This window comes from Salvelinus alpinus, chromosome 38, assembly GCF_045679555.1.
Source record: "Salvelinus alpinus chromosome 38, SLU_Salpinus.1, whole genome shotgun sequence".
Taxonomy (NCBI): Eukaryota; Metazoa; Chordata; class Actinopteri; order Salmoniformes; family Salmonidae; genus Salvelinus; species Salvelinus alpinus.
Genome location: NC_092123.1, coordinates 9697835 through 9718680, shown reverse-complemented (window position 1 = coordinate 9718680; position 20846 = coordinate 9697835). Strand labels below are relative to the sequence as shown.

At 47.0% G+C, this 20846-nt stretch overlaps 1 protein-coding gene across 1 annotated transcript; it reads right to left on the bottom strand.

Moving 5' to 3' along the window:
* Positions 1–1064: 1064 nt before the first annotated feature.
* On the bottom strand, positions 1065–20570 carry LOC139566149 (trafficking protein particle complex subunit 10-like). Its single transcript, XM_071387089.1, has 23 exons — positions 20379–20570; positions 19502–19583; positions 19201–19336; positions 17567–17763; positions 17106–17301; positions 16899–17010; positions 16307–16554; positions 15738–15884; positions 13164–13278; positions 12738–12814; positions 12362–12453; positions 12003–12143; positions 8867–8979; positions 7858–8408; positions 7502–7643; positions 7205–7363; positions 6677–6906; positions 6328–6428; positions 5930–6056; positions 5671–5841; positions 5320–5500; positions 5044–5238; positions 1065–4750 (listed from the first exon to the last, which is right to left on the bottom strand). Exons 1-23 carry the CDS (start codon positions 20437–20439, stop codon positions 4506–4508), a joined length of 3819 nt encoding a protein of 1272 aa, XP_071243190.1. The 5' UTR covers positions 20440–20570; the 3' UTR covers positions 1065–4505.
* Positions 20571–20846: the final 276 nt, after the last annotated feature.

Below are 20846 nucleotides of genomic sequence, written 5' to 3'. Positions count from 1 at the left end.
TGACTCAGGGAGGAAGACGCCCCTGCCATGCATAGTCCCATGGGATGTTGGCTATCAACAACAAGGCAACTCCTATGACTAATTGGGAATGGGACGCAAGCGTAGGATTGATCACCCTGTCGCTGGCCGCCTTTGGGGAGGGTGTATAGTGTGAAAGGCCGAAACACCCTAGGAACCAAAGGTACACTACTGACGATGCGCTCCCCAAATTTCACCAGTCTCACTGTTCATGAACTCTTGGAAGTGCTTGCACAAAGGATAGTAACATCTCATCCTGTGTTCTTGGAATCTGAGACAAAAAGAAAAGACAAAGTTAATATATATATTTTTTAAAACATGATTTGCACTAGTGCTGAACAACATGAATAGTAAACAACAACAACTATCACCCACAAAGAAAGCACTGTGACTATGATTATAAGTTATGAAAACTTACTGCTAGCACAGTGTGGACAATTACCATCACAGCTGCAACGTTAATAAATTCCCACTGAGCGCTGTGATTAGTTCTTAACTGCAGGGCCTGAGCTTCCTGGAGGTCATCGACAGACAGCATTGACAGCAACGCTCAATCTGTAGACCTGGGCAGGGATGCTGCAATCCAGGTGTGGAGCAGGGCTTCTTCCAGGACATGACGGTATGGGAAAACCATTCACGTGGGGAAAACAGGTAGGCCTACTCCACACACGGTGATGTAGGAGTCGTGAGAAATACATGGTCCGGGAGTGATCGGGTACGATTGGTGGCTGGTGTCCATTCCTCCACCTAAGAGCCTCATGCTCACCTACACGTTCCTCCAGGGCTTGCCCCCTCTGACCTGCTCTATGCACACACCCCCTCTTTCTGTCTCTGTCCCTCAGACTTGGACTTCTCACCCTTCATATACAAAAGCAGTGAGTTTGACAAAATTGCATGCGACTTTGTAGAAGTGAGGAAACACACTGAGGATCAGGTTAGTTGATACCATACAGGCCTTGTGGGTGTTTCATTTGAGCCAGCCCAAAAACCATCCAGCTTCTCTAAAACACAAATACTTCACTGAGCACCAGAACGGAGAACACACATTAAAACATAGGTATATTTAATTTCAACTGTATAATGCATACATATGATTAGTTTAAATAATTCATCTGAATACAATCAACGGTGCTGAACTCCCATGGAATCATTTACATACACATTTTATTTGATTTCAGTGACCAATGACTGTTGAAAGACAAAAACAAAAAACAAAATCACCAGACAATTCCCAATGTCTTTATTTCTGTGATTGATGATTCCGTCCCTTCCAGCTATTTGCCGTTAAATAATATATTTTAAAAAACAAGAGAAAATAAATACAGCTGGACATAAAATAAGATGTGTACATAGACGAGCACTGATATCACTAGTCTTCATATCTTATAGTTTTTCTGACCAGTTAGACAACCTCACACACTGAGGACACATGGACGTTTCAAAGACAGACTCATGTTGCTGTAGGATCGGGCATGTACAGTGGCAAGAAAGTATGTAAACCCTTTGGAATTACCCGGATTTCGGCATAAATTGGTCATAAAATCTTCATCGAAGTCACAATAGACACAGAGTGGGTAAACTAATAATACACAAATTATTGTATTTTTCTTGTCTATATTGAATACATCATTTAAACATTCACAGTGTAGGATGGAAAAAGTAGGTGAACCCCTAGGCTAATGACTTCTCCAAAAGCTAATTGGAGTCAGGAGTCAGCTAGCCTGGAGTACAATCAATCAGATGAGATTGGAGATGTGGTTTAGAGCTGCCTTGCCCTATAAAAAAACTCACAAAATTTGAGTTTGCTATTCAGAAGAAGCATTGCCTGATATGAACCATGCCTCGAACAAGAGATCTCAGAAGACCTAAGATTAAGAATTGTTGACTTGCATAAAGCTGGAAAGGGTTACAAAAGTACCTCTAAAAGCCTTGATGTTCATCAGTCCACGGTAAGACAAATAGTCTAAATGGAGAAAGTTCAGCACTGTTGCTACTCTCCCTAGGAGTGGCCGTCCTGCAAAGATGACTGCAAGAGCACATCGCAGAATGCTCAGTGAGGTTAAGAAGAATCCTAGAGTCTCAGCTAAAGACTTACAGAAATCTCTGGAACATGCTAACAGCTCTGTTGACAAGTCTACGACATGTAAAAAACTAAACAAGAATGGTGGTCATGGGAGGACACCACAGAAGAAGCCACTGCTGTCCAAAAAAAACATTGCTGCACGTCTGAAGTTTGCAAAAGAGCACCTGGATGTTCCACAGCGGAACTGGCAAAATATTCTGTGGACAGATGAAACTACAGTTGAGTTGTTTGGAAGGAACATCATGGTTTGGGGCTGCTTTGCTGCCTCAGGGCCTGGACAGCTTGCCATCATCGACGGAAAAATAAATTCCCAAGTTTATCAAGACATTTTGCAGGAGAATGTAAGGCTATCTGTCCGCTAATTGAAGCTCAAAAGAAGTTGGGTGATGCAACAGGACAACGACCCATAACACAGAAGTAAATCAACTACAGAATGGCTTCAACAGAAGAAAATACACCTTCTGGAGTGGCCCAGTCAGAGTCCTGACCTCAACCCAACTGAGATGCTGTGGCATGACCTCAAGAGAGCAGTTCACACCAGGCATCCCAATAATATTGCTGAACTGAAACAGTATTGTAAAGAGGAATGGGGCAAAATTCCTCCTGACCGTTGTGCAGGTCTGATCTGCAACTACAGAAAACGTTTGGTTGAGGTTATTGCTGCCAAAGGAAGGTCAACCAGTTATTAAATGCAAGGGTTCACATACTTTCCCCACCCTGCACTGTGAATGTTTACACGGTGTGTTCAATAAAGACATGACAACGTATAATTGTTTGTGTTATTAGTTTAAGCAGACTGGATTTGTCTATTGTTGTGACTTAGATGAAGATCAGTTCAAATTTGATGACCAATTTATGTAGAAATCCAGGTAATTCCAAAGGGTTCACATATTTTTTTTTTTTTTGCCACTAAGTTTTGTAGGTAGAATCTGAGTGGGAGGGGTTCTCTTGCATTAAGATGGCGAGATAGAGGGAACAAGTCTTCTGCCTTTCGTCCTGGCGGTGAGCACTACTTTGTGGGATTATGCTAGATACAAGCCCAGAGGTGGAGGAATACAGGACAGTATAGCTGAAGGGGTGTGCTACAGGGTGTGCTTAGGCCTCAGGCCCAAAGCCCTCATAGGCCTCCAGTAGATACCAACCAATCGCACCAACCGACACAGAGCAACAACCAGAACTTGTCCGGCGACACAGTACAAAAATAGAGGTCAATAAACGAATGAACATCGCATTTACACAAGCGAATTTCCCCTCCTTCTAAATTGTTTTCGTTAAAGAATTGTGCTATGATAAGAAAGTGCTTTTCCTGACAGTTACCATAGCAACAGCGAATGTCTGAGAAAAAAAAGAAGAAGTCAGACACCACATTTACTAAACATAGAATTTACCTGCTCAGCATTCAAGTAAACCACAAAGTCAGACAGAACACATGATGGTAACACTTCGAACAGACGGTCACTTTCAGACAACAAAAAAAAGTCACCGAAAACAACCAAGTACAATTTCATCCCATTGTTCTCAGATTCCACCGATCCTTGAATAAGTGAATTTCAGTGAACCCTAAAACCCGAACAAAGCCAAAAAGCAAGTGTTCGTTCGCACGTCTCACACCTGCTCGAAAACAAAACTTATATTTTCTCTCTAACATATTCCTCCGAGACAACGTGTTTTTGGTGCAGCCTTTGCACACAGTCAGTACTGTGATTTCTCTGGAATAACATGTACTTATTGAACAGTTTGTACAGTGGCCAAAGGGTGGCGCTATGACTACAGCAAAGGAAAGAGGATACAGCAAGGTTTGGAGGCAAGGGGCTGGGAGTGAGTGAGTGAAGAGGAAAACTGGAGTAGATATTGCTCACACACACACACGATTAACTGGGCCTGCTCTTTCCCTTCATCCATCACAACTTGCCATGTCATGCATAGACAGAGACACACACCAAACAATACAAAACACAAAACGAAGCACCCCTGTCCAAACACACGTTAGTGTGCCCCGTACAGAAGGTTGTGTTGACGATCAGTGGAACCAGCAAGCCGATCACAGGTGCGTAGGAGGGGGAGTCTACGCAGAACAGTTAAGCGGTTTACTGTGTCCACGGAGCAAGAACCAATAAGAGAGCTAGTTTTACAGGTGCACCAAACCCTCTTCTCTGACAGTGGGGGGGGAGAGAGGGCTATTTTCATATGAAAAAGACTGACAAGATAAAAATACAGCAGATGGAACTCAGGCCAGAACAGGAGCAGGGCCAGTGGCCGGCCAGCAATGAGTCCTGAGAGGAGAGTCAGTGTCAGTTCCCTGCCGCCAGGCCACCTCCCGGTTCCAGAACCACAGCCAGGAACCAAACCACAGAGGTCCAGACGTGGTGGGGGCGTGGTGGGTTGCAGCAGCGGCCCACAGGGGTCATGTGACGTTAACCTCCATCACGTGGTCGTCAGTAACGGGCAGCACCAGCACCTGCCGCCCCTGGCTCCGATAGAACACCTGTCCCGGAGTGAAGGGCTCCAGGCGGGGCATGGGCAGACCCCTCTGCTGCTCCCCGCTGCCCACCGAGTGGACGCTGCCCCGGCTGCGGATGCTGGCCGTGTCGCCCTGGTCGTCCAGTCCTTTGTCCAGCAGGGATATGGTGTCGTTCTCTAAGCAGCTGTCTGTGAGCGGTCAGAGAGAGAGAGAGAGAGAGAGAGAGAGAGAGAGAGAGAGAGAGAGAGAGAGAGAGAGAGAGAGAGAGAGAGAGAGAGAGAGAGAGAGAGAGATGAGTGTGACTGAGCGTGTGTGAGCGAGTACAACACGTGCTGTAATAATGCCTATAAGCAAATAATCTAAACAGCATGTAAGAGGTTGACAAAGATGGCACAAAATATAGACTACCATTTTGTTAAGTAATGGGAGGCATGCCTACGGACTGAGCTTAAGGACCGTTCTGCAGCTGTGGGTTACATACCTGTGTCGGGCTGAATGGCTGGGACGGCGTTGTGGGGCAGGTACTTGAACACTTTGATGTTGGGGAAGGGCAGGTGACCGGCGAACAGGGGCATGACCTCCATCTGAACCCTGTGTGTGGCGCTGGCAGCCACGGGCATGGACACCACCCCCGAGCTCTTGCCACACACCGCCCAGTTACTGCTGTTGTCCACCACTGCAGACAACACACACCAGGGTAGTCAGATAAGTATCGGACATGGACACACACACACACACACACCTTCCCGTGTCCTACCTTCATACATGAGCTTGGTGGTCCTCAGGCCCTCTATTTCTGTAGACTCCTCCTCCTCCCCTTCAGTCTCGCTGGGCTCCGCCTGCCGTGTGATGGACACCTCGAGGCCACAGAGGGCGCCGGTGCGACAGTGCTGCACGCCGGACGGCGGCAAGATCTCGGCCTTCAAGCTGTAAAGGGTCTGGGGGAGGAGGGTTAGCAACATCGAGCGACGTTCAAGCCCAGAACCACGTTTGTTTGTGATGAGAACAGGGTTGTGTTCATTCGTTTTGCAACGGAAAACAAAAATGTGTTTTCCCTCCATGTGGTGTCTTATGACGGGACCCAGAGCTGGGTCTTGTGTATACTCACAGAGACCCGGTCCAGCTGGAACTCGTAGCAGTAGGGTTTGAAGGCTGTGTGTGCGTCCGAGGCGGAGGCGGGCGCGAAGCTGGCGGAGAACGCACACTGCAGGCACAGCGGGAGGGGTTTGGCCCAACGCATCTCCCACAGGCAGAACACTGACTGCTGACTGCACACCGGCTGAGACAAAGAGGATCAGAACAGATGTGTGTGTAGAGAGAAATGTGTGAGAGAGAGATGAAGTGTGTGTGTACGGTCAGTTACTCACCTGTTGTGTTTTAACATTGAGTGAGAGCAGCTCCATCGAGACTGTGGGCTGGCGCTCTGTGAGGACCGGGTCTGCCAGCTGGAAGTTTGTGTCGGACACGTTCTGGAGACACACCTGTATGTACTTCCTGTGTGACCAGTCAGGAGTCAGATCAATATTTAGATTCACAACGTCACCACAGATTCCTTACTGAATGAGCAGACATGTCATTGAATACACTTTTTCTGCATTTAAAATCCTGTAGACGAAAAGGTATATTACCCAATGCCTTCACTCAGGAAATAAATAAAAGGTTGAAATTAAATCGTGCTGTACTTTTTTGCACACATCTGTGACTGTGCGTGACAAAAATGTCCCCCGTACAGTAAAAGCAGATGGAGTGTGTGTGTGTGACCTACCTTTTCCCAGCAGAGAGTATTGAGTGCTTGGCTTTGAAAGGGACATAGAAGGTTAGGGCTATGAGAGTGGAGTAGATGGACCAAGGACAGTCGATGGAGACCTATGGAGACAGAAAGAGAACACACAGGGCTGTAACCATAGGATAGGCATGGTCATGTTCATTAGGCCACAGTGTAACAAAACACTTTCAAACATTGAGGCGGAATACCCATTGGACAAATCCAGGTAGTCCCCCCGTTTCAGTCTGTTGTCTTCCGTTGGGTGCCTAATGAACATGACCCTAGTAAATGATATAAAGGTGGTCCTGGGGTTAACTCTATAGGCTAGGAGGACAAACGGTCTTCAAACCTTTTGGTCGATGTTGATCATGCCACTGTCTGCCTGGCTGTGGCTCTTGGGCCGGTGGCGGACCTCGCCGTTGGTGAGACGCTCGATGTCGGGCTTGAGGGGCGTGGGGGGGATGTGGCACAGCACCTCCAGCTGGAACTCCAGGGTGTGGTAGGGAGGGGTGGGGGGCAGGGAGATGCTGGTCACCTTCTCCGATGACTGGATGGAAAGAGCACTCTCCCCCATGCGCTCTGCAAAGAGATGGGTGCGAGAGAGAGAGAGAACAGAAAAGAGTTAGCAGCAGCAGAAGTAGGGAAAGGCAGTCAGCATGGAATGCTAAAGGAGTCTCCCCCTAGGGACCCGAGGGTCACTGATCTCCTTGGTAACCCCCAGACCTGCCTGGGCTAATATTAGTGATTGGAGGTAGCGACTGGATTGCAGTCTCTCCTCGTCTATAGACTACTTGCAATGTAACAATTTGGATGAACTATCCCTTTAACCTCTCTGACCCTTGACCTCTGACCCAGAGTGGATGGAAGGAAGGCTGACCTCCCGTGCTGGACAGGACGGTAGCAGAGCAGCAGCTAGAGTGGAGGATGGGCATGGAGTCTGTATTGCTAAGCTGCAACGCGTCACCCTTCTTCACACTGTAGTGGCCTGTTGCTATGATGAACTTCACCTTCTGGGGAATGCCTGCCAACAGGTTGTCTGGAGGGAAAACACAGACACACACTGTTACACATGTAAAAATACAAGGATGACCTGGTCCAACCACATATCAACAGGCAGCGATTACCATTCACTGTTTGTGGCTAAAGAGGGGGACAGAGGGCCAGACAGACGGACCTGAGAGGGGCTCGATGGTGAGCTGAGGCTCCTGGGAGTAGACCTCGTACTGCACCACAGGGTAGATGTGAGACTGGACAAACTGGACTCTCCCCACGCTCCCACACAGCTGACGTAACGTGTACGAGCCCGGCTCTCCAGTCTAGAAAAGAGCGAGAGTGGGGCGAAGAGAAAAAGAGAGAGCGACAAGGAGAGATAAAGTGACACTTGACCTCTAAAATCGACAGCGTTCCCCATTCTGTTTTAATGGAGAGGAGGCAAGGAGATTACAGATTTCTTTAGACAAATTGAAAATGAGCCATGGGGTGGACTTGGACTCGAGACATGACGTTATAGGAGGCTGAAAGAAAACGTACCGGGGCCGTGAACAAGATGCTGTTGTCGCCGGGCTGCAGCGTTATGTCGCGTGCCCTCAACATCTGGGCCCCGTCGTCCACGGCGACCGCTGCCGGGAGGGCCCCGGCGGTGGGCGTGTCTAGGGAGGCTGAGCTGTCGTGGCGCCGCAGCAGCAGGTGCATGTTCTTACACACCACCCCCGTGGAGTTGAGCGAGCTGTCCGACGGGCTGCGGTCCTGCATTTCGTAAAGCTCCAGGGCGGGGGGTAGCAAAGCGCCCATCCCGGCTCCGGGGCTTCCCAGGGGGAACAGGACCACCCCGTCCCCCTGGCCTTGTGGTCCATGGCCCGTCCTCCTCTGGGCGCTGCCCGCACGGCCCCTCGCCCCGCCCTGCTCCAGGCTGAAGTGGAGAGTGGCAGCCAGCTGCTCCACCTGCACGGCCACAGGCATCAGGCAGCGCACGCGCAGCTCCAGCTGCAGGGCGGCACCCACGTGCACCACGGCGCCAGGCGGGCTGAACTGCATCTGGCGCAGCTGGGCGAATGCCGCCATGCTCAGAGCCACAGTCTGGTCTGGAGAGACGAGAGGAGGAAGAGGGGGATGAAAGAGGGAGGTGACAGAGGGCAATGCATTACATGGCAACATTGTGAAGTCAGGAGTTATGTTGGTCTCGCCTGGGTGCCAGTCGTTCTGTTCTCTTGCCAACTCCTTATGCAATTGTCAGGCTTGACTATGACAATGGAGCAGACAAAAGCACAAACAGATCTGGGGACCAGGCGAATGTTTATCAGTCTTGGGACAAAAGAAATTGCCACTATTTACATGTTTGACCAGTTTATTTGGCAAGTCTCTCAGAAGTTGAGACAAACCAGACAAGGATTCATGGATTTTCCATTGTGCAATTAGAAGCTTTCAACTCATTGATGCAGGTAGACAAGAACAAACAGCTTTGACTGTTCCTGCCATGTCTCGAGTGTACGCAGTGTGTGTGTGTGTGTGTGTGTGTGTGTGTGTGTGTGTGTGTGCTCACCTGAGGGTGCCGGGGGCTGGCTGGCGAAGGTAAGGATCTCCTGGCAGAAGTGCTTCCTCTCCTCCTCTGTCAGGTTGGCATCGCCCGCTAGCAAGGCACTGGTCTGCAGGTAGCTGGCACAGTGAGTCAAGGAAACCTGAACTAGAAGATTGTATCTTGACTGACACCTGGCTATTTCAATGCAATGGGAGAGTGAAAGAAGAGAGAGGCTTCAGAAAGGGTTCCCTACCTAGCATGCGGATTGGATGGGGGTGAAATAGTAGCCAACCTTCCTTTGAGGTCATTATTCACCTAGCTACCCATGATGGAAATCTTTAGTCCACCCACTCATTTTAACAGACGACCTCTCAAACAAGTGAGAGCACAGAAGACTGGTTTGTGTTCAGTAGACATGAAATGGGAAAAAATTAAATAATGCTTTGAAACAGTATGAACCAGGGAGGTACTATCTGTCCAAAAGGAGTCCCATGTTCTCGTTTTCCATTGAAAAATAGTTGTTACGGTTGGCCCTATTGAACATGACCATGGCTCATATAGAATGTACAGTCGTGGCCAAAAGTTTTGAGAATGACACAATTAATATTTGTGTCAAAGGCTGCTGCCTCAGTTTGTATGATGGCAATTTGCATATACTCCAGAATGTTATGAAGAGTGATCAGATAAATTGCAAAGTCCCTCTTTGCCATGCAAATGAACCCCAAAAACATTTCCACTGCATTTCAGCCCTGCAACACAAAAGGAAAGGCTGACATCATGTCAGTGATTCTCTTCGTTAACACAGTTGTGAGTGTTGACGAGGACAAGGCTGGAGATCACTCGGTCATGCTGATTGAGTTCGAATAACAGACTGGAAGCTTCAAAAGGAGGGTGGTGCTTGGAATCATTGTTCTTTCTTTGTCAACCATGGTTACCTGCAAGGAAACACGTGCCGTCATCATTGCTTTGCACAAAAAGGGCTTCACAGGCAAGGATATTGCTGCGAGTTAGATAGCACCTAAATCAACCATTTATCAGATCATCAAGAACTTCAAGGATTGCGGTTCAATAGTTGTGAAGAAGGCTTCAGGGTGCCCAAGAAATTCCAGCAAGCGCTAAAGTTGATTCAGCTGCGGGATCAGGGCACCAGCAGTACAGAGCTTGCTCAGGAATGGCAGATGGCAGGTGTGAGTGCATCTGCACGCACAGTGAGGCAAAGACTTTTGGAAGATGGTCTGGTGTCAAGAAGGGCAGCAAAGAAGCCACTTCTCTCCAGGAAAAACATCAGGGACAGACTGATATTCTACAAAAGGTAGAGGGATTGGACTGCTGAGGAATGGGGTAAAGTCATTTTCTCTGAATCCCCTTTCCGATTGTTTGGGGCATCCGGAAAAAGCTTGTCCGGAGAAGACAAGGTGAGTGCTACCATCAGTCCTGTGCCATGCCAACAGTAAAGCATCCTGAGACCATTCATGTGTGGGGTTGCTTCTCAGCCAAGGGAGTGGGCTCACTCACAATTTTGCCTAAGAACACAGCCATGAGGCCTCCCGGGTGGCGCAGTGGTCTAGGGCACTGCATCGCAGTGCTAGCTGCGCCACCAGAGTCTCTGGGTTCGCGCCCAGGCTCTGTCGCAGCCGGCCGCGACCGGGAGGTCCGTGGGGCGACGCACAATTGGGCTAGCGTCGTCCGGGTTAGGGAGGGTTTGGCCGGTAGGGATATCCTTGTCTCATCGCGCTCCAGCGACTCCTGTGGCGGGCCGGGCGCAGTGCGCGCTAACCAAGGGGGCCAGGTGCACGGTGTTTCCTCCGACACATTGGTGCTGCTGGCTTCCGGGTTGGAGGCGCGCTGTGTTAAGAAGCAGTGCGGCTTGGTTGGGTTGTGCTTCGGAGGACGCGTGGCTTTCGACCTTCGTCTCTCCCGAGCCCGTACGGGAGTTGTAGCGATGAGACAAGATAGTAATTACTAGCGATTGGATACCACGAAAAATTGGGGAGAAAAGGGGATCAAATTTATTTTAAAAAAAGAATATTTTTTTTTTTTAAAAGAACACATCCATGAATAAAGAATGGTACCAACACATCCTCCGAGAGCAACTTCTCCCAACCATCCAGGAACAGTTTGGTGACGAACAATGCCTTTTCCAGCATGATGGAGCACCTTGCCATAAGGCAAAAGTGATAACTAAGTGGCTCGGGGAACAAAACATTGATATTTTGGCTCCATGGCCAGGAAACTCCCCAGACCTTAATACCATTGAGAACTTGTGGTCAAGCCTCAAGAGGCGGATTACAAAAACAAGCAAACACCCACAAATTCTGACAAACTCAAAGCATTGATTATGCAAAAATGGGCTGCCATCAGTCAGGATGTGGCCCAGAAGTTAATTGACAGCATGCCAGGGCGGATTGCAGTTCTTGAAAAAGAATGGTCAACACTGCAAATATTGAGTCTTTGCATCAACTTCATGTAATTGTCAATAAAAGCCTTTGACACTTATGAAATGCTTGTAATTATACTTCAGTATTCCATAATAACATCTGACAAAAATATCTAAAGACACTGAAGCAGCAAACTTTGTGGAAATTAATATGTCACTCAACTTTTGGCCACGACTGTACACCAATGAAGACATTGTCCGTGTCGAGAGCATCTAAACCATGATGTATTATGGGTAAATTGTGGCTGACTGACCTACAAATAACATTGAGTAGTTGTAGTCAGTCTCAACTCGCCTTTAAAATCCGTTGCAATGTCGAATGCGCCCATTGAGACTGATTGACATTGGGTCGTATTCATTAGGCACCAAACGGAAGAAAATAGAATGAAACAGGGAGGGACTACCTGAACTTGTCCAATGGCAAACACTTGTTTTTGTTTCCCGCTGCAAAGAGAAGGATCTCCTGGCAGAAGTGCTCCCTCTCCTCCTCTGTCAGGTGTGTTCAAGACAGCTGGGAACTCTGAAAAATACGAGGTCAAATCACGAGGTCAGTGATCTTCAAGTCAGAAAGTCAGAGCTCTAGAAAGAGGCTCGAGTTCCCGAGTTGGAATTCAGAGTTGTCCCCCCCCCCCCCCCCCAGAGTTCCCAGTTGTCTTGAAAGCACTGAACTCGGAGATTTCTGAGTTCCCAGTTGTTTTGAACGCTGCATTTTTTTGAGGATACTCTTCAGTCTGTTGCAGGAGCTTCTGACACTCAGCCATCTGCTTCCTGGTATGAGTCACCTGCAGGCTCCACCCCTCTGCCACATATGACCTCAGAGAGTCATCAAGGAAGCCCTCTGCTCGCTCCGGGTCACCCTTCTTCCTACGCACACAAACCACACACAGTTAACACCGTTTTTATTCATTTAGCATCAATCAATTAGAGGAACCCTACACTCTTTCATTCATTCGTCGTTAGCACGTTTAGCTGACTGGGGCTAATCATTTTCCCAGCAACCTTCATCTTTGGGAAACACCATTCAGGAGATGGAGAGTGAGGCAGAGAGAACACAAAATGGATAAGGAGAAAGAAAGGCTTACATGTAAAACTCAGCTAGACTCTTCCCAATGAGCCGGGCTGAGCGCATCCTGCCTATGGCTCTGTACATCTCCATAGCAGCATGAGACAGCTCCTGAAAAGAGAGAGAGAAAGAGAAGGATCATCAGAGGACAAAGACCGCATTCACGAAATAAGAATGTTATCTCTGTGATGGCTTTCTGCCCCAGTGCCTAAAGAGAGTGGGCCTGGAGGGCAATGGGGCCCAATGAACTAGATACCAAGACTATAAAACAGAGGCACTCTGTCTAGGGAGTGTCCCCCGCACACACACACACATTATGAAGCAGAATCAAGGCTCTTATCAAGGACTACTGTTACTGGCTACACCATTATCCACTAAATCAACATGGCACTTACCAGATAGTGTTTTTCAAACGCCTCCACAGACGATAAGGCCTCATTGAGTTTTTTGTAAGGGCTCTGCAGGCTGTTGACTGTAAGAGAGAACACAGGAGACACACTCAGACTTTCTCTAAAGACCATTTCAGCTTTCTCCTTAGCGCAAATGAACTTCCAAGACCTCACAATGATGCGTTTGTGTTGACGGTAAAAGTACCCCACTTCAACCTCAAACAGAGAGTCATCTGCGTGACAGAGGGGCGAAGCGATTTTGACATGGCATACAACACAGCACAGCCATGATCAAATAACACCAACATTATCCATTCTGATGCAATGCTCAGGTCTTACTACTTTACAACCAAGGGCCTATTGTGAGGGAACTGGGTCAGCTGAGCTAAAGCCTAGGGCATTAGTGTGTGTGTGTGTGTGTGTGTGTAATACCCGTCTCTGGTCTCTCTTCCCCCAGGCCAGCCAGAAGGTCCACGGTGCGGTTTAGGTCCTCGGAGGTGGGGACCTTCTCAGCCACCAGGCCACACAGGTATCCCAGAGACTTTAGCTGGGAACAACAACAACACACGCATCACAACATACATAGGGGCCCACAGTGACAAGATGGAAATGGAGTCTTATGACGATCACCAGAAAGTGTATCATCAGAGTTTCTTGACCAGGTAAAACTCCTTGGTTTCGCAGACACAGATTAAGCCTAGTCTTGGACTAAGAAGCATTTAACAATGATTCTCCATCGAGCATACTTTTGGAAAGCAGGCCCCTCGTGACTTCAGAATGGTGTAGGTCCCCAGGGCTAACACAGTGTACCAGCAGTGATGTGTGTTAGTCAGAGGTGCCGTAGGTACAGTGCATTCAGAAAGTATTCAGACCTGTTGACTTTTTTCACATTGTTAAGTTACAGCTTTACTTTAAAAATGTATTCCCCCCCCATCAATCTACACACAATATACCCGATAATGAAAACTGAAAACAGGTTTTTAGAAATTGCACAAAAAAAACAGAAATACCTCATTAACATAAGTATTCAGACCCTTTGCTATGAGACTCGAAATGTATTTATTTAACTAGGCAAGTCAGTTAAGAACAAATTATTATTTACAATGACGGCCTATCCCGGACGACGCTGGGCCAATTGTGCGCCGCCCTATCACGGCCGGTTGTGATACAGCCTGGAATCGAACCAGGGTCTGTAGTGACGCCTCTAGCAGTGCCTTAAACCGCTGCGCCACTCGGGAGCCCAGGTGCATTCACTTTTCATTGATCATCCCTGAAGATGTTTCTACAACTTGGAGTCCATCTATGGCAAATTCAATTGACTGGACATGATTTGGAAAGGCACACACCTGTCTATAAATATCTAACATCTCTGGAGACCTGAAAATAGCTGTGCAGCGACGCTCCCTATCCAACCTGACAGAGCTGGAGAGGATCTGCAGAGAACAATGTGAGAATCTTCCCAAATACAGGTGTGCCAAGCTTGTAGTGTCCTACCCAAGAAGACTTGATGCTGTAAATCGCTGCCAAAGGTGTTCAACAAAGTACTGAGTAAAGGGTCTGAACGCTGAATACTTACAGTACCAGTCAAACGTTTGGACACACCTACTCATTCAAGGGTTTTTATTTTTAATATTTTCTACATTGTAGAATAATAGTGAAGACGACATAACCATTACATAACACATATGGAATCATGTAGTAAACGAAAGAGTGTTAAACAAATCAAAACATTTTTTATTTGAGATTCTTCAAAGCAGCCAACCTTTGCCGTGATGACAGCTTTGCACTCTTGGCATTCTCTCAACCAGCTTCATGAGGCGGCAGGTAGCCTAGTGGTTAGAGCGTTGGGCCAGTAACCGAAAGGTTGCTGGATAGAATCCCCAAGCTGACAAGGTAAAAATCTGTCGTTCTGCTCAAATAAGCAAAGAGAAATGATAGTCCATCATTACTTTAAGATATGAAGACTTGCTTGGGCCAAGAAACACGTGCAATGGACCTTAGACCGGTGGAAATCCATCCTTTGGTCTGATGAATCCAAATGTGAGATTTTTGGTTCCAATCGCAGTGTCTTTGTGAGACGCAGAGTAGGTGAACTGATGATCTCCACATGTGTGGTTCCCACCGTGAAGCATGGAGGAGGTGTGATGGTGTTGGGGTGCTTTGCTGGTGACACTGATTTATTTAGAATTCAAGGCACACTTAACCAGCATGGCTACCACAGCATTCTGCAGCGATATGCCATCCCATCTGGTTTGCGCTTAGTGGGACTCGTTTGTTTTTCAACAGAACAATGACCCATAACACACCTCCAGGCTGTGTAAGTGCTATTTGACCAAGAAGGAGAGTGATGGAGTGCTGCATCAGATGACCTGGCCTCCACAATCACCCGACCTCAACCTAATTGAGATGGTTTTGGATGAGTTGGACCGCAGAGTGAAGGAAAAGCAGCCAACAAGTGCTCAGCATGTGGGAACTCCTTCAAGACTGTTGGAAAAGCATTCCAGGTGAAGCTGGTTGAGAGAATGCCAAGAGTGTGCAAAGTTGTCATCAAGGCAAAGAGTGGCTGCTTTGAAGAATCTCAAATATATTTTGATTTATTTAACACTTTTTTGGTTACTACATGATTCTATGTGTGTTATTTCATAGTTTTGATGTCTTCACTAACATTCTACAATGTAGAAAAGTAAAAATAAAGAAACTCTTGGATGAGTAGATGTGTCCAAACTTTTGACTGGTACTGTGTATATAACTATGATATTTCCATTTTATACATTTGCAAAAATTTCTAAAAACCTGTTTTTGCGTCGTCATTATGGGGTATTGCGGTGTATTAATATTTTCTACATTGTAGAATAATATTATATATTCTACATTGTAGAATAATTGTGTAGAATGATGAAAAAACAAACAATTTTTGAATAAGACTGTACTGTAACAAAATGTGGAAAAGGTCAAAAGGGTCTGAATACTTTCCAAATGCACTGCATATGTAGGTAGGTAGGTCACCTTCTCTGTGGCGTAGGTCCACAGGCCGACAGTGTGGGAGCAGTTGGCCTCTAGCTGGGCACGGTCGCAGCAGCCCTCGATCCTGTGGAGCACTTCCAGACAGCTGAGGAACACCCAGCAGTCCAACGCCCCCTGGACCACATACACCTACACAGAATGAGAATCTCTAGATTTACATTTTATATACTGTTTTTTTTTGAATCCACAAATCAAATTTGAAAAGGTCTTCAAAACATTCAAAAATGTCACACCATGGACACAAGAAGCACCTTCTCCACCCGTGCCACACACACAGACACACAGCTCATGCACAAACCAAACCAATATATCACACCAATAGAGGAAGCCAAACTCTTTTTGGCGGGAGGCAACAATGGTAGGGGAAACACTGGAGAGTCCGTGTCCAGAATCAGAGTGTTCGAGGGGATCAGTTTGAGCAAGATGAGGTGCACTGCAGAATAGTTCATCTTCATCACATAATGAGTAGTAAATTGGGATCGAAGGTTATTTGTATGTCAGAAGTTCGGCCCAGTCTGACTGCAATACAGTACTCAAAAAACACACTGTACCTCGAGCAGGCGCAGCTCCTGGACACAATTGTGCAGCAGCTCCAGGGCTCGCTGGGTGACCTCCCAGGGCCTCTGGAGGAAGATGAGCAGGGTACACTGGCGGGAGAACAAGTAGCAGCGCAGGTCCAGCAGGCTGGCTTCGCCGCGCTGGATCAGCTCGCGCTTCTCCATGTCGATGGGCCGCCGCAGGAGCAGCCCGCTCCAGTGCTTCACCGGGGCACAGAACGAGCCCAGCCAGTTGGCCCCGTCTGAAAGACGTAGACACAACAGACAGACGTAGACACAACAGACAGACGTAGACACAACAGAGAAAAAGACAACAGACATAGACACAAGAATAAGCTCTACGCTGACCTTTTTTTACAAGGAGCACGTGTGCACCTAAGTTGAAAAATGTAGGTGTACACAAATACATTTTGAAGCACAATGAAACATTTTGGGGGTAATACAGGTGGAATCCTTAATTTTTCTAAGCATACTGTTGCCGCTAAATAAAGAATCCAGGTCAGACAGCTAAATATTTAGGCGCATATGCAATTAAATTGGGCGCACTGTAGCGCCACGGCAGGGGTAGTAAACAATGCCACTGTACCTCCAGCCCCAAAGTTGAGGACATACTGAGTGAAGAGAGCGTCCAGCTCGTCGTACTGGACCAGGGCATCCTCAAACTGCTGCAGCATCTCAAACACAAAGGCCAACTCCTCCTGCACAACACACACACCCCCGTTGGTTAAATAGGTTACAACTGCTTCCCCTGTAGTAGAGCGTGGATGATTGACAGGTGGTGGGAGTGACCCACCTGCACCATGAAGTAGTCGCAGAAGCTCCAGCCGGGCTCGGTGCGTTTCTCGCGGAGCGTGCGCATGTCGTCCTCGAAGCGGCCCAGGTTCTTGGTGAAGGACATGAGCAGCAAGGTGCGCAGCTTGGTCAGGAAGGAGCTCCACGAATCCTGGGACCGAGACGACTCCTTCAGAGGGTCCGACAGAACCACACACCTGAATCACGGGGAGAGAGAAAGAGAGTGTTGGGGGGGGGGGGTGTTAGAGTGAAAAGTCCCCAAGTCTCCTCCTGGAGAGCCACACTCCTGCAGGCTTTTAGGCCCATCCCTCATCTAGCACATCTGATTCTACTAAATGAGTTGCTCAGGTCCTTGTTAAGATGAATCTGGTGTGTTACTCAACAGGATTGGATCAAAAGACTGGCAGACAAAAGAGCTCAGATTCTGTTATAACAAGAGACGAGAGTGGTGATGTTGCCGACCTGTCGCTCTGCTTGTTGCAGAAGTCGTTGCGGATCTTGTCTACGATGGAGGTGCGCGGCAGGATGTTGGTCTTGTTCTTCTTCTTGGCTTCGCTCTCCACCACCACGATGAGCCAGTCCACCGAGCCGTGCAGCCGCAGGGTGCTCTGCCACCGCAGCATGTCATCCTTCACCGACGCCTTGTACATCTCGGTGTCCTGAGACACACACACACACACAGTATACAAAACATTAAAAACACCTGCTCTTTCCATGACAGACTGACCAGGTGAAAGCTATGATCCCTTATTGATATCACTTGTTAAAGCCACTTCAAATCAGTGTAGATGAAGGGGAGGAGACAGGTTAAAGAAGGATGTTAAAGCCGTGAGACAATTGACACGTGGATTGTGTATGTGTGCCATTCAGAGGGTGAATGGGCAAGACAAAATATTTAAGTTCCTTTGAACGGGGTACGGCAGTAGGTGCCAGGCGCACCGGTTTGTGTCAAGAACTGCAACACTACTGGGTTTTTCACGCTCACCTATATCCTGTGTGTGGGAAGCATTGGAGTCAACATGGGCCAGCATCCCTGTGGAACACTTCGACACCTTATAGATTCCATGCTAGGGATGCAAACCTCATTAACCGGTCAATAGACGGTAAAACATTTTCCAAACAGTAAAATGACGTGCCCAACAGAAAATACTATCAGAGACCTGTATATAATGACAAGACCCTTATGTTTCCGCCCTAACAAATGGGAGTCATCCCAAAGCGGGAAGGCAGGCGACAAGCTTAGGCCCAAAATAAGCCCATAGAAACAAATTGGACTTATTTTGGACAGATTTTGGATAGAGTGAATCCTCTCGCTACACCTCTTCCTCTCTGATACGATGCATGCATACAAGGACTGGCAATTTTTCACTAAGAGCTTAATGGAAACATGCAACAATAGCAAGCCCTTCATCTTACACTCAAAAGGCCTCTTATTGAACATGCAATTCCTGTAATGAAGCAGCTAATAAAAACGTCATTTTCAAACATTTGCCAAAATGCAATTAGCGGAAAACACAGTTCAAAACAGAGCACCTAATGTTCCATATGACAGAGGAAACTTAGAAAGAGGGAATCTAATAGCAACTACTATGATGGCTTGCTAATATGACTAGGATTGTGCCTTTGGCTTATGGACAACGAAAGAAAGTTGATATGAAAACCAATAGCACAGGAGACAAATGCTGCTTAAGGGCATGAGGAAGTCTATATAAAAAGAATGGCCTCCACATTTCTATGGAAGGATGTTCGCAAGGCTACTTTGAAGCAAGGTAAGACATGCCTCATTATTTGAAGTAAAGTAAAACGTTCAGGTTTAAAACAATTATACTGCCTGAAGCTCCCATTGCATAGTGATGGGTGATGCGCTGATAGTCAATGGTAGGCAGGCTATAGCCTATGCAGCAGAATGGCGAATAGGAGGCGCGCTTTACATGTTGAGATTTAGAAATAAAAATAGCATTAACACACCCATATGAGACAAACACGGCTATTGGAGTTTTCCTTGTGAATCATAATACGGTGTTGAATGTTATGATACCAACAACAATGCCGGTGTGTCCAATATGTTCCTACTACATCAAATAGTGACTACTCACACAACAGTCTGTCCAGTATATGTGCAGGAAGGGAAAGGTGAGCAGGGCTCTGTTTCCATCCTTAGGAAGTAGCTCCTCTTTGAACTGAACAAAGTTGGCCTCGAGGTGAATCATCTTTGGTGCGCGTCCGTAGGACCTTCAGACGAGGAGACATTGGCATTGAAAACAAAGGAACTTTAAACACAGTCAGGCACACACGCTCAAACACTTACACACACACATAACTTTGCACAAACCACACAGTTGCGCAAGCGTGCACACACACGTCTGATAGCGAAGTGCAAACATCCCAATAGCTCACCTCCTCCACTCCATGGGCTCCCTGGGTAACTGCTGTGCCAGAGAGGTGTAGAGAGAAGTGAACAGGCTCTGGTCGCCAGCACCTGTGTGTCGGGGGTTGAGACAGAGTAGTGAAGAAGAGAGAAAGGGAGAGCGAGCAGACAGGCAAAAATAGTTCAACCACTGTGCTTCCAACCAGCATCTTATTCATTTTTTAGGGCTCAATGAGATCTGTGACTCATTTGTTTCGTTCCATTTTATTAGCTAGCCATCTAGCTATGTCTCACTGCACGCCTTAGGCTACGTCACCCAGAGCAAACAGTCTGAGTTTGCAACAGAGGCAACGTAACAGCACTATTTGTGTTTTGAGATCATAGCGAACTACACTAGCTAGCTATAGAATATGTTTTTGAAATAACGCCCTGTCAGGGTCTTGTCTAGCTCTTGTAGTTGATATATTGACAGTCCTCAAACTTGAACAGTCTGCGTAGTGTACTAATTGTAGGTATTCTCATCCAGGCCTCGTTTGATTAGTATCTTGTTAACTAGCTAGCTAAAACAGCACGAGTCGACTATGTAAAAGAAGACAGCAAGGGGATGCCGAAATGCTGCATGAGGAATAGACTATTTTGTTGTCTAGTTAGCTACTAACTAGCCTAGAAAGCGATGTCCTTTTAAAAATTGCCAATGTAGGACTTCTGAAACAATCTTTACAAACGATATACAGTAGCTGGCTAGCATGCCGATTAGACAAAATAGATTATCTGCAGCGGCCACTGCATTGGTTGAGGTGTCAATCAGATTCACACAGCACAGCAACCACTGAGGTATACTGTAGCAAGCTAGCTAGCCAAGCTAACATTGCTAACGTTAACGAGACAACTCAAAGGTTAACTAACATGTCACAATCGGCTTGTTTTCCATAGTGTAGATTATTGGCTTTTCTTCATGGGCCTCCATGGATTCCGAGTGTCAACATTAGTCCTCCATTTGAAAGTGAACAATATCACTTGTGTTGTTATCAGAGCTGTACATTTCTGCTTGTATAGAATTGGGGCCTTTTTCATTTCCTGTATGTCCCTTAGAAGATGACGACATCCGGCACAAAGTCAACGAGAGTAATGCCGCGTTCATGATTTGACCTCGTTTTTTCCCCCGAGTTCGCAGCTGTCTTAAAAGCACCATAACTATTGTGTGTGTGTACGTGTGTACGTGTGTGTTTCTAAGATTTTACTGAGTTACAGTTCATAAAAGGAAATCTGTCAATTGAAACAAATTCATTAGACCTTAATCTATGGATTTCATATGACTGGGAATACAGATATGCATCTGTTGGTCACAAATACCAAAACAAAATTGTATGTGTG

What these genes read in the sequence shown, in the direction of transcription:
- LOC139566149 (XM_071387089.1), bottom strand. Translation starts at nt 20,439, where the DNA reads ATGGAGGCCCATGAAGAAAAGCCAATAATCTACACTATGGAAAACAAG. An exon ending in CCAGCCCCCGGCACCCTCAG is followed by an intron (nt 8,409 to 8,866) that starts GTGAGCACACAC and finishes TCGTCTCTCCAG; the next exon opens with ACCAGACTGTGGCTCTGAGC. An exon ending in TGATCAACATCGACCAAAAG is followed by an intron (nt 6,429 to 6,676) that starts GTTTGAAGACCG and finishes CTGTCTCCATAG; the next exon opens with GTCTCCATCGACTGTCCTTG.